Here is a 13,138-nt window from a genome sequence, read left to right as displayed (position 1 = left end):
ACCCTTTGCGATCGGTGTCACCACGGTGACGACATTTAACATTTGTTTTCGAAATCCGTGTCGCCAATATGGCGGCATGTCCTTTCTTTCCGAGTACAGTGGTATCTTACGATCGAGAGGTATTGTGTTTATTATTATATAGCGCTCCTCAGCACTCAAACGGTTAGATACATATATTTATTCCTAGCTCTCGATTACTCAAGATCCACCCTTTCATTGTTTATACTATGGTAACACTATAGTACTGTCATCAGAAAAATGTGCCGATCGTAAAGGGTTAACAGGTTGAGTGCCACGAAAACCTCCAGAGTTTTATACATCACTTATTCTTTTGTAGCGAACATAAAGAAGAACAGTTACTTATTATTTGGTATCGCAATGTTTATGTTACACTGTTACCTAGTAATTTGCGCTATGAAATATTTCCGTTTGGCATTAGTTATCTAACAAATTATAATTACTGTCATGTCATTTGGAAGCTGCTCCGGTAACGTCTTAACCCTTTCGCGACGGCGCGACTGACCATACTTCGCCACCAATGTATTTATAGCTTTATTTCGAGTTCTCTATTGAAATAAAATAATAATATAAAAAAACCAATAAGTGACTGCCGTATCTAGACGGCGTCAGCCGCTGTACAGTAATAAATGACTGCCGTATATATGCTTGAAGAACATAAAACGAAGAATCTACAAAGAATATGAACGCTAAATCAGAAACAGTACTGTCACACGGTTACACCGAAGTGAAAATTAAGTTGTATACACACGGCACCCGTCGCGAAAGGGTTAAAGATTCGAAAGGACCTAACCCAGGCCAATGGGAAGCAGAAGATACGGCTCGGGCACCGGTCGAAACTCTTATCCGCGATTAACGACCGACTAGCCGGCTCGCCGGGCGCGGGCCCGCGATAAGTGGCGGCGCAGGTGTCGTCTGTCGATGACATCCGTGATCGGGATCGCGTTACATGCACCTTATCATCCCTGTACACTCGGCCGGGGGTCGGCGCATAAGCGCGCGGGAGCTGCGCCCGGTAACATGCACGTTCTAATCTGGATTACTCCGAACCAGTCCGTCTTTGTGCGTGGAAACTGGGCCGGCGAGGGTCGGCCGCAAGCTCCCTCCGCTCCCCGCCTGCTCTATCGTCCCCCTTCGACGGCAGCGGCCACGCGTGCCCCGCGCTGTGTCCACGCACACACGCCGGCACCCCTAATTGCCTCATTTTCGTGTAATCCAGTCCATTGCAGTAGGTTACAGGGGAACGCTTCAAGGTACACGAGGCTATTTGCCTGAGACAAGATTGCGCGGCCCTCTGCGGATCTCAAGATGACGTTGATCGTGCTGATAGAACCAGCTTTCGGGGCTTTTTGTGAAGGGGTGGATTTGGGGTCAGCGTGTTAGAGATCTTTTCCGGTTATGGGGATTAGTTATTGATGTTGTCCTTGGATTTTGTTGTTTGCGTTCTTTTATCTGTGATTTTGGAGTGTTAGGAGTGTTATTTTGGCATGATTAACACTGAACCTACCACACGGGTCAAAATTTTGCAATTATTAGAAAGACGACAGGTATTTCTCGAAGAAATTATTCGAGAAATTGATTTAGCGATATGTAACCCGAATTGCAAATCAATTAGTCTCGACAGATGCGCCCCTGATGTTGCTATGGGGAATTTCAAAAAATCAATTTAACTGCTCGGTAGGTTTAGCGTTAATATTCTGTTGAATTTGATTATTGTTGTTTTATCTTTACTTTGGAATATTGGAGATATTGATTTTAAGTTTGGATATTTCTACCTTGGAGGCATACGCGTTAACATGTTGACTGCCACAGAAAATTTCAGCGTTTTGTGTGTCACTTTTTCTTTTATAACGAAGATAATAAGAAATGATTATCAATTATTTGGTACTACAGTTTTTAAGTTACATTATTATCTATTTATTTACACCGTTGAACATTTTTCTTGAATGTCAGTTATCTTACGAGGTGCAATTGTTTTCAAGTCATTTGGAAGCTCCGGTCATCGGTGACCACCGTGGCAGTCAACGTGTTAATTGAATTTCTAGTCCAAATATTAACTTCAAATATGACTTAAGTTTCTATGGAACTTCACTGTGGCAGATTTCGATTTTGTAATGGGTGCTACCGGATTTGTATTATAGTTTACGTAAACGTAAAGGTTAGTATGTGTATTGAGTAAGTCCATGTAGGTCTCTTTCAACCCTAGATTCGACATAGCAGAATTATAGTCTTACATACATTATGCTTTGTATAATGCATCGATATGTGAGATATTCAAATAAAACAGCTTTGTTTCCTAATTTATGTACATTTCCTTATTAGTCAGTTTCAAAGAATGTCGCTTATGTCTCTCTAAAAAGTGTCGAATATTTCCAGTGCAAAACTTTCGACTGCAAAGGGTTAAATTCTATTAAGATTCAAATATTCCTGCTGCATCTTCATTGTTGCTGATATAATAAAAATGAGAAATTACAAGATTCGACGAAGATATACTAAATCCGCGTTAATACTAGAACTACCAGTCAAAATGACTGGTTTCGATTTTTTTGTTTAGCAATTATTGATATCTTCGAAATGATTTTGAAAATAAATAGTTTCATTTGAGTGCTATAACGAATGTCTGAGGAAACAGAAAATAATCTATTGTTACAATTTTTATAGGAATCGCATATTAATCGTATTAAATGCTCGGTAGATCTAGCGTTGAACTCTTCTACGAGACGGACGGCGCGTTAAATGGCGCAGATAACTAACGTTAACCAGTGGTAACAGGTATCGAGGCTCACCTGTTGTTTTTGCAATGCGGCCACGTCACCGCAGACAGGACCAAGACCGGTGAGTTCGGTGTCCTTCCTTATCACCCACTCGATGAGCTCGCGCAACGACAACAGCAGGGCGTTCCAGTGTTCCGTGTTGCTTTCCAGGCGATTTCTGAAACCAAACGACCAGCCCGATTAATTAACGGTCGCGATACGCGCGCTCGTTAAGTAATACATCGAATCGACTCGCCGTATTCCGGGATCCGTTACAGCTTTCTGAAGTGAAAAGCGAGCAATCAAGTTAATTAAAACGACGCGACGCGCGTTAAACGAGAACAACGCGTCGACGCGACGCCATCGAATTGCATTACGTTTCACAATTTCAAAATCGCACGGGCAATTATTTCAAATCACCACGTTAAAACAAACTCGACTAAAATCAATTAAACTCGTCTCGTTCCTTTAAAAGAAAAAGAAAAAAAGGAAAAACGAGAATAACGACAGAAACAAAAAGGGGAACTCTAAAATTAAACGACCGATGGAATTAATTAGAACTGCATAATACAGCCGGAAACTAAATGGAACGAACGGTTCAACGAAACGAATCAATTATCAGAAATTTAATTGAACCATTACGCTCGATATGCTCGGCAACCCAAATTATTTATCAGCGTTATCGTTTGATATTTCGAGCTTCGACGGTCGAACAATCGCCGACGTTTTCAGCGGAGCTTCAAGCCTGCGAGGATGCATCATCCATTAGACTCGGATTAGAGGCGCAGGGGGTGCGCGAGGGATGGCGGAGAGGGGCGTAGGGGGGAGCAGACTGCACGCGACTTATGCATCAGCCATGGAAACGACGCGGAGCGTATGTCTGGCCGTAAATACTGATAAGGGGCGGGCTCGTCGGCGCGAAGGAATATTTATTCTCCGGAGAAAGTGCAACAGAGGAGGAAAATGAAAGCGGCCGGTGATGAATGAGAGGAGAGAGACGTACGGCCTGGGGTACGGGAGAAAGGCGAGGAGCTTGATGGAAGGTGGGGCCGGAAAGGAGACATTCAAGGTGAGCTACGCGAGCGAGCCACCAAAAGTGAATGACGAAAGGTGTTTCTAACGTTTCTCTTCTCGCGTTTTATTGGTGGACCTTGCGAGAGGTTTATTGTAACAGTGATTGTTATGAAATAAGAAATTTCGCGATGCGATGCGTGTATAGAAAGAAAGTTAACCCTTAACTCTTCGAGGCACACGATTCTAAAGAGAACAACTCAAACTGCAACCTCGACTATTAACCCTTTGCACTCGGAAGTTTTTCACTAGAAATATTTTAACATTTTCTGATGAGATAAAATCGATATTTTGTGAAACTAAGTCGACGAGAAATCATGCGTAGACTGAGGAAAAAAGCTATTTTATTTGAATATTTCTCAAAATGATGCATTATAGGAAATATAGAGCGCAAAGGGTTAACCCACTTAACACCAAAGAGTTAACGGACGGGATTTCAAGTTTACTTACAAAAAATATTGTAACATAGATAACAAGAAAGGAATTTACAGAAGTGACTTAGCACAGTATTTAAAGTGTTGATTGTAAATATTGCGGTAATGATGGTGATAGAAATAATAAAATGATTTTTACTGTTATATGTGCTGCCACGAAAAATATCAGCGTTGAAGATATAAAGCAAGAATTATTAATTCTTTGATATCAGAATTCTTATATTACTCTACTATCCAGTTATTCACGGGAAATTTGTATTAGAAATCGGTTGTCTTCCGAGTCATAATTATTCTCTTGTAATTCGAAAGCTCAAAGTGTTAATAGTTTACTGTGAGATGTGGATGGAATGTTGGAACAGAAACGAAAAGTGGATGAATATTTGATGCCTCGAGTATTATATTATTAATGTTGCATAAGTAATGAAGAATGTTTTGCACGTTTACTTTTGGGCGGACCTCAAGACACCGGAGTGATGGGTTTTTACTTAATTGGCAATTATATGTTTCTTGTATAGCGGTGCGTGATTTTATAGGTTCATAAATTGTTCTTGTAATATACACGTCTTCGAACTTATTTATGGTTTCCCCCGGGATTCTTAGTATCCGGTTAATCACGTGTCGTGAGTTATGGAGTGTCGCTGGAAATGACCAATATATAACCAGTGATAAAAGAATGGGTAACTGAAATACTCCAGCCCCAACTCACTGCTGTTTTTCCTGATTAAAGAAAGTAACTGACAACAACAGGACCACCAACGTACCATGACAACTCACAAACAAGCACCGATCCCAAGAAAAACCCAAACCCCATGTCGCGATACTTGAAATAAGCTTAATACCAAATCCAACACAAATCTCTTAACACATTGTTGACCGGCAGTTTTACTAAGCTACGCTATGTCACCGGTTATTATTCCGTAATTAAATACGAAAGTGAAGCAATCCGAATAAGCTTCAATGTATCTTTATTGTATGTAACGAATTGAAACGAAACTTCGGGTACATCTTTTAACACTAGGCTTACGGAACGCGTCAAATTGACGCATATTGGATTTTAGAAATATCATTTTGTAAATGTTCACGCCGATTTTGATTGATGCGATCACACTGACGTGTACCCCAATTACCTACCGTCAAATCTCCAGTTTCCACAATCTAAATACACGAGCATCAATTCTTTTAGGAATAATAGAATTCTAACATTCTGCTTTTGCAATATTCTACACTGCTCTGCGCTTCAAAAATTGAAACAGTCAATGCTAGTGCGAACACGAGTTAGCTCGTGACCGGTCAACGATGCGTTAAATCTCTAAAATCTCTAAAACCGTTCCGATCAGAGCCACATAGAAATATCACACCGGTTGAAATCAACGTAACCGTTCCTCAGCTAAAACGTACGAAATTCAATCCCCATGAAATCAATAAATCCTCCGAAGCTAGTATTAACAGAGGTACAAAAGGGACCAATAAAATATAGAATCTCATTCGAAAGGGAATAAACGTCAACATAACCGGTACAAGCTGGCGGTGCGGGGTTGACGGGTTACGGAGAGGGTAAACAGTCGGTCGGAATGAATCAGAGGGGAAAGAAAAACGGTCGGGATTGATAGGAAAGGAGCAAGCGAAGATCGAGGCGGGTCGGCGAAGAGGGCGGGAAGGATGGCGGTCGGGATTTAGATTTATATTCGGCCATTGTTGCAGCATCGTCGTCGTCCCTCACACTCCTTGACATCCAACCCCTGTCTCTCCTCGTCCCCAACCCCTTTTCATCCACGAAAGCCGCGGGCCCGTCGCCCGGTATCGCGAAGGAGCAGCCCCGCGGCCGGATATATTGCAGTTATTGTAACGTCGATGAAAGTCCTGCGGAATTCCGCGAGCTCGCTGTATACTTCCGGCCATCCTCGTTTTATACACGTCTGTATGTATCTATGTATGTATGCAGGCGTGTGTGTGTGCGCGCTGTACGTGTAGGGAGGCGAAAGGTATTGTGCTTTCTTCTCTCGCGAGATAAGGAGACTCGGATATATCGTTTCCCGAGCGATGAATACCTCCAAGGATAGATCGCGAGTTTCGCCGGTGGCGAATAAAGTAGACGAAAATTTAATCGAAGTTCGGCAGAGGGGACTTAGGCAACTGTGTTGGAGTTCGGACGTTTCGTGAATTGGGATATTTTTGATATTAATATTGTTATTTTTTTGGATATTATTGTCGATACTTTTAATTTAATGATTTGATATTCGCATTAGTGACGGTAATGTTGATATTCTTATTAATGGTATTGTTAGGTGGCAGTGTTATTATAGTAATCCGTAATATTATAATGCTGTTAATAATCGTATTACAATGGTTCCGTAATTCACGCGTCTCAATTGTAATAGCGAATGATATTGCGTAATAATGTTATTATCGATGATACTGTGATGTCGTTTGTATATATTTAGTTATTTATATTTTATATATACATATATGTGTGTGTATTATGATTGAGATGTTTGGATTATGGAACAACGTTCACGTTGACATAGAATAATTTCGATATCGTAGTGTGCATTTGATAGAACCGGTTATCCGAGTAATATATTGCTGGATTTTGAGAACAATACGCTAATCGGAATAATAAAAGAGACGGCCGCTTTAACGTGACGACCATTACCAGTGAATACGCCTAGCAGAAAGATTGATGGAACAGTTGTAATACCGTACAGCCGTCCGTGCTCATTGCGAGTAGAAACAGTGAGTAATGGACAGACACATTAGCCAGTCCCATTTCCAGGCACAGGCGCCTAAAGAACATTCAATTACGAATTTTTCTTCTTACGCGAAGATTTCGAGGCGCTCATTTTTCATTAAGAAGAATCTGCCAACGGTAACTGCCGTGAAACAAATGGATACCTTCATTTTACTAAATACCATATAATATTCTCACTGACACTCGCAACGTCCTCAAGAAAATACGAATATCCCCTACACCACTAAATTTCTCTATATTATCAAACATAATACTTATAAACAGTGGGACAGTGTTCTGAGGGCCATAAAAGAGAAAGGGTCTCATGGAGACCAGGCCCAAGGGTTGGTGGGTTTTCCCGAGGGATGCGTAAGCAAGGATAACGAGTGTGTGGCGGTGAGAGAGGGGTGTATTTGAGAATTTGTTGGAAGTGTAAGAAGAATGCTTCTGGGGAGAGAATGAGTTTTAACTCTTTGCACTCGGAAGTTTTTCATTAGAAATATTTTAACACACTTATATCGAGGGACAAACCTATTTTGTTCGAATATTTCTCAAATTGATGCAATGTACGAAGTTTAATGTTAAGTGTCAATATCGAGGGACAAACCTATTTTGTTCGAATATTCCTCAAATTGATGCATTGCACGAAGTTTAATGTTAAGTATCAAATTTTATAGTTCTACTGTATGAAATCAATTGGTGAGTGAGAGGCGCTTCTCGAGTGCAAAGGGTTAAGTGCGGACCGCGAGAGATTTTGGAGAGAGTTGCGTTGACCTGAGATTTCTATTTATTTGTATTTCATTCGATTATCTTTTCCTATGTTTGTTCTCTAAATGAAACATATTTAAATTCCATTAATACCACATACTCGAAGAGTAAGCCAATGAAATTGATCAACAAGCGCAACACAAATATCGATTTCCATCGCAGGCGAGTCCTCGTCCAAACAAATGGCTCGACGATCGATACCGAGGATGTCGGCCGTTTAATCGATGCGGTCGCCGTACGATTAATTGCTCCAAGTTCGCCGGAGCCTGATTACCGGCTGGACAACGGATGTTCCCAGGGGTTAATGGAACATCAGCGTAATCCGTGTTACGATCGCTGTGTCGCAGTCACGAAAAATAGTTTACAGTAAACTCCGACCTAATCCTCGTCTTACGTATCCACTGTGAGCCATTAACACGTGCGGGCCTCTGTTCGTGCGATCGCATTTCAATTCGACGAGCCGCGACACGAATAACGTCCCGGCTACCAGGGGAACGTCGAACGCGACCCCTCCCCCGGCGACCTTTACGATCTAACGCAACATAAATCACCGAGGAATTCTCTTTGGCCGGTTACAGTCCGCGCAAGAAACGTTTCCCATTCTACCGGTACACGGCCGAGGAGGCACATTCTTCAAGAGGACATCGTACGTGCGCGATAATACGCCCCCCCTTCTCCCCCAGTATCGCGCCGCGAAATATCGACGACACACGCCGGCGATATTTTCAACCGGGCCAGAAGCAGGTGTCCGGCGTCTAAGGAGGGCACAGATCATTCTGTATCGCGTAATAATTTCGGGCGTTCCTCGATAAATACGGGAGTTATTGGCTCGTTGCTTTTTGTCGCCAATCCAGGGCTCCTTAATGTGATTTATTTCCCGCTGCGCTGGGAAGAGCAGCGTTTTTCAGGGGAACAACATTCTAGATAGCGCGGCGGTAAAATTAGGTTTACGGGCATTTGTTGTACACTTCATTCTATTATTCTTAAAAGAATTGATGCTCGTTTATTTAGATCGTGGAAACTGGAGATTTGATGGTAGGTAATTGGGGTACATGTCGGTGTGATCGCGTCAATCAAAATCGGCGTAAACATTTACAAAGTAATATTTTTAAAATCCAATATGCGTCAATTTGACGTAAACCTAGTGTTAACCCCTTGCGGACGATTGTCGACATGCGAGATGAAATTTTCATATTTGGAAGACGAAGTCGCCAATTGATTTGACACAGCAAAATTATAGGGTTTGACATTTAATATTAAACTTTGTACAACGCATCGACATGTGAAATATTAAAATAAAACAGCCAATTCCTTTAATTTATGGACGATTTCTTGTTAAGTCAGTTTGAAAGAATGCCTTTGGTATTTCATTGAAAGAGCTTGAGTATTTCTAATGAAAAACTTCTGGAGTGCAAAGGGTTAATTACTCAAACAACGAGGGATCAGCAGGTAATTTCTGCTTTTTCTTTTATGTAAGGTATTTATGTGTAATTTAGGTTTTCTATATTTCAAAGAATCTTCGTCCGCAAAGGGTTAAGACGTGTATAGGATGCTTTTAGAAATGGAGAAACGAAGATACGGAAATATGTGAGAATTGTGGAAAGGATTTTTATCGGAAATTAGGTATTTTATGTTTCGGATGTATCATTTTAACCCTTTGCACTCCGTTGGCTCTGCTATAGAGATATAATTTGCATCACAGATGTTACATCATTCTCAAATTATGAAATTCTTCTTTCTGTCCGAATATGGGAAATTGACAGAACAAACTAAAAGACGTGAATCCATGTATACTTGTAACTTTCCATTTTCAAAACGAAATTTTCGGTTCTTCAACGTTTCTCTATAGAAATGAACTATTAACCCTTTGCACTCGAGAGGTGACTCTCAGTCACCACTTGATTTGATGCAGCAAAACCATGAAGTCGAATATTTAGTATTTTGAATTAAACTTTGTATTGTTATAGGGAATATTTAAATAAAATAGCTTCGTCCATATTCCACATATCGATATGTTATACAAAGTTTAATATTATCTATATCCTTATAATTTTACCGTATCGAATCAAAAGTGACCGAGAGTGACCTCTCGAGTGCAAAGGGTTAACTTTCTGCGGACGAAGACTCTGAGATCTCCGAAACCATCAACAGATGAAGTTAAATTATATATCGATTGCTTAAATAATAGAAAGAAATTAATATACACTGATCTGTTGCTGTCTGAACAATTAAATCATTTGTTCGCGACTCGTTCAAATATGGAAATCCGACCTCGAAATGTCGACGTTCCTCCGCAAAGGGTTAATACGTAGCAGAAAAATGATCACGTTCACCCGGAATTCAGCGAGCGGCAAAGTACACGGAGTTCCGGTTCGCATGATAGAAGTAACAAGTAGAAACAGCGTGGGCTAAGTACAAACATGAAACGCGGCGAAAGGGGAGCCGGTAAATCCGCGGTGTTTATTTTTCCCTTCGAACGTAGAAATGAAATCCGTAGATTTTTAGATTGCATTCCGAAGGGAATATTGAAGTTCCTTGAAATCCACTCTTCGAGAAGGGAGCGGCGGCGGGGAAAAAAGAGGGACCGAAAATGAAGCGAGACCGGGGTAACGAGAGTTCGGCGAATGATAACACGGGGAGGGGAGGGCGGGCTCGGCGGTGGGGGAGAGAAAGGTACTGATTATGACTCGATTTACTATGGTAGACGGGAATCTGAGATGATTAAAACGGCGGGCGGCCGGGGACGCCGAAGGGGAGCTGATATTGCGACGGGCTCGGATAAACGTCCGTCGTTTCGAAATCCAATTTAATGGATTTCTAGGGGAAAAAAATTTCTGTCACGTTCCGATAAATCTCCGCGCCGGGCGTCCCGGGCCGGCGTAATGCGCGGGGCAGCTGATATGATTGACAAATTGACGGGTTGTCGAAGAATATTTCGGCCGGAGGGCTTAAAACGCGGGCCGCATCGGCAGGCTTAAAAATTCTTTCGATCGGTTTCAATCGCAGGCTGATAAAGGAATACGCGTACTCGCGGGGACATCATTATTTCAATCCCGTTTTCTGGGTTAAGCAGTCAAACGGACGGCCGAGTTTCCTTTTATTTACACAGGGAATTCCGCGCCGAATTATTCGGGAACGCCGGATATCCTGCGGAATATACCGAGGATTTTTAGAGATTTATTTTAATACGTGTTTTGGAATTATTAAAAAAGTACAACGGACGAGATTACTTTTATCGTTTGAGTTACCGCGTTGAGTTCTTTTGACATTTCATCGTTTTATTGGAGTTCGTTTGATATTTTCATTACTGATGTTTGATATTATTATTATACGGTGTTTACTTGACATTTTAGTGCTATTGATATTCGGTATTGCTGTTATAATAACAACAATAACAACAGTACCGAATATTAATAGCACTAAAATATCAAGTATACACCGTATAATAATAACAATAATATTGAGTTTGATATTTAACGTTACTGTTACTGTACTGAGTTTATTCGACGTTTTAGTGCTATTAACACTCTGTATTATTGTTGTGATTGTTTTTGCAATATTGAGTTTATTTGATATTTTACGATTATGGATATTTAACGTCTATTATTATACCGTGTACTTGACACTTTGGTACTATTAATATTCTGTATTATTGCTATTATTGATATTATAATATTAAGTTTATTCGACAGTGCGGCAGGCTTCAGGAAACTTTGAAATGTAACGCGAAGGCGAGCCCCTTTTACGGTGGTTTTCAAACAGCCTGAAATATTAAAGGCACTTGAGTATAATTTACAATGCGGATTAAAAGTTAACGCGGATTTCGCCGGTGGAACCGCACAAAGGGAGCCCTCCGTCGTTTTCTGTCCAACGGATCGCTTCTTCCCGCTTAAATCAAGCTTCCAAGGCGGGCTTAGCGTGCGGGTAACGACGGTAATGAATTTAAAAGAAAAAATATTAAGCCACACAAGACAAGATAGACTAACAGCGGTGTGGTTTAAGCGGTTTTACAACGAAATTATCAAATGCGGCCGCCTTGCTGGCCGCTTGCCGCGTCAGCGAGATTTTGTTTCGCTAACTTTCACGGGAACCAAGAATTATTCCACTCGAATGAAATTTCTCAATTTTCGTTAATTGTTCCATTCCGCGAATTGTTCGTGATGAAAATGAACAGAAGATTGAAATACCCGTGAAGGAAGCAGCTCTGCACGAAGGAATTCGTTATAATTGATTATAGTGATCATAATTAAAAATATTTTGGACAGTTCTCACGACTATCATATACTGTCTGGTCCAAAACGTGCGAGCAACTCGATTAACAGGTGCTTCGAATGAAAGACTAAATCGAAAATATGTAACAGAATGTTTCGTGCGAAGTTTCGATCTTAAAATCATCGAATTCGAGCGCGTCCGATCGAAACCTACCGCTTCTACTTCTCGCAATCACGGGCATACAGAGCCAGCGTCATTTTTGCACGCTCAATTTCAGGCGATCGATTTATTTTCGCATGCATGCGGGATTCCGCACTCTCGAGCCATTCTTGCATGCAGATTTTCGAGTTACTATTGCATGCGGAACTTTACATTTATGAATTACCTTTGCATACAGAATTTTCCCGCTTTTTCCCGCGGATTTCACTTTTCACATGTAAATCGAGCTGTTGTTCGATACGCCTTAATCAGTCCCGTTTATCGCTAATAAAAATACGCTTCGCGCAATCATTCACGATCAAATTCATCGACAATCAAACCAAACACATCGTACCGAAACGACGAACATAAATAAGACGCCACTCTACGTCAAGACAAAAACACCGATCTTCAATATCCTCCAATAAATAGAACACCAAAGAACATAATTATAGTGGGGCTATTATTATAGATATTGAAAAGGTGGATCTTCAGTAAAAAGGGAATTAGGAAACAATACGGACAACACGTAAAAATACAACTTAATACCACGAAGGCCAACACACGACTCTCTATCACGCGCAAAAATGTTCTCCGCTGTCTCTCAGCAAAATGTCCTCGCACGCATTTCCACTCGCTTTTAACACACACCCCCATTCGCTCTGTCTTTCTCACCCTTGCACCCTTCTCACTCGCATCTTTCGTCCATAGTCAAAATTCACGCAGTCACGTACACGCTTTTCTCACGATCCAGTCGCGCAGTTCCAGACACTTCCTCGCATTCTTTCAGCCGCTCGAGATTTTCTAAACGCAGTCACACTATTTTCCAAACATCCCGGCGCCGGTCCGTCGCAATACGACCTGGTCGCCCTTACGCACGCACAACAAACCATTCATCCTACAATAAATATTCTAGATACTACACGATGCACCGTTGAAACACGCGTGCATCTAAT

General features: G+C 41.3%; 1 protein-coding gene across 9 annotated transcripts in view; it reads right to left on the bottom strand.

Moving 5' to 3' along the window:
* LOC116426948 (dystrophin, isoforms A/C/F/G/H) overlaps positions 1-13,138 on the bottom strand; it is a 650,967-nt gene that overhangs the window by 116,083 nt on the left and 521,746 nt on the right. For all 9 annotated transcript variants that reach the window (XM_031976684.2, XM_031976686.2, XM_031976683.2 and 6 more), the window contains one exon: positions 2,805-2,949. In XM_031976684.2, the coding sequence (XP_031832544.2) occupies positions 2,805-2,949 (145 nt within the window). The remainder of the gene's footprint in view (positions 1-2,804; positions 2,950-13,138) is intronic.

The sequence above is a fragment of the Nomia melanderi genome, chromosome 2 (assembly GCF_051020985.1).
Source record: "Nomia melanderi isolate GNS246 chromosome 2, iyNomMela1, whole genome shotgun sequence".
Taxonomy (NCBI): domain Eukaryota; kingdom Metazoa; phylum Arthropoda; class Insecta; order Hymenoptera; family Halictidae; genus Nomia; species Nomia melanderi.
The sequence above is the reverse complement of the archived record's forward strand: the minus strand, read 5'-3'. Positions and strand labels throughout refer to the sequence as shown.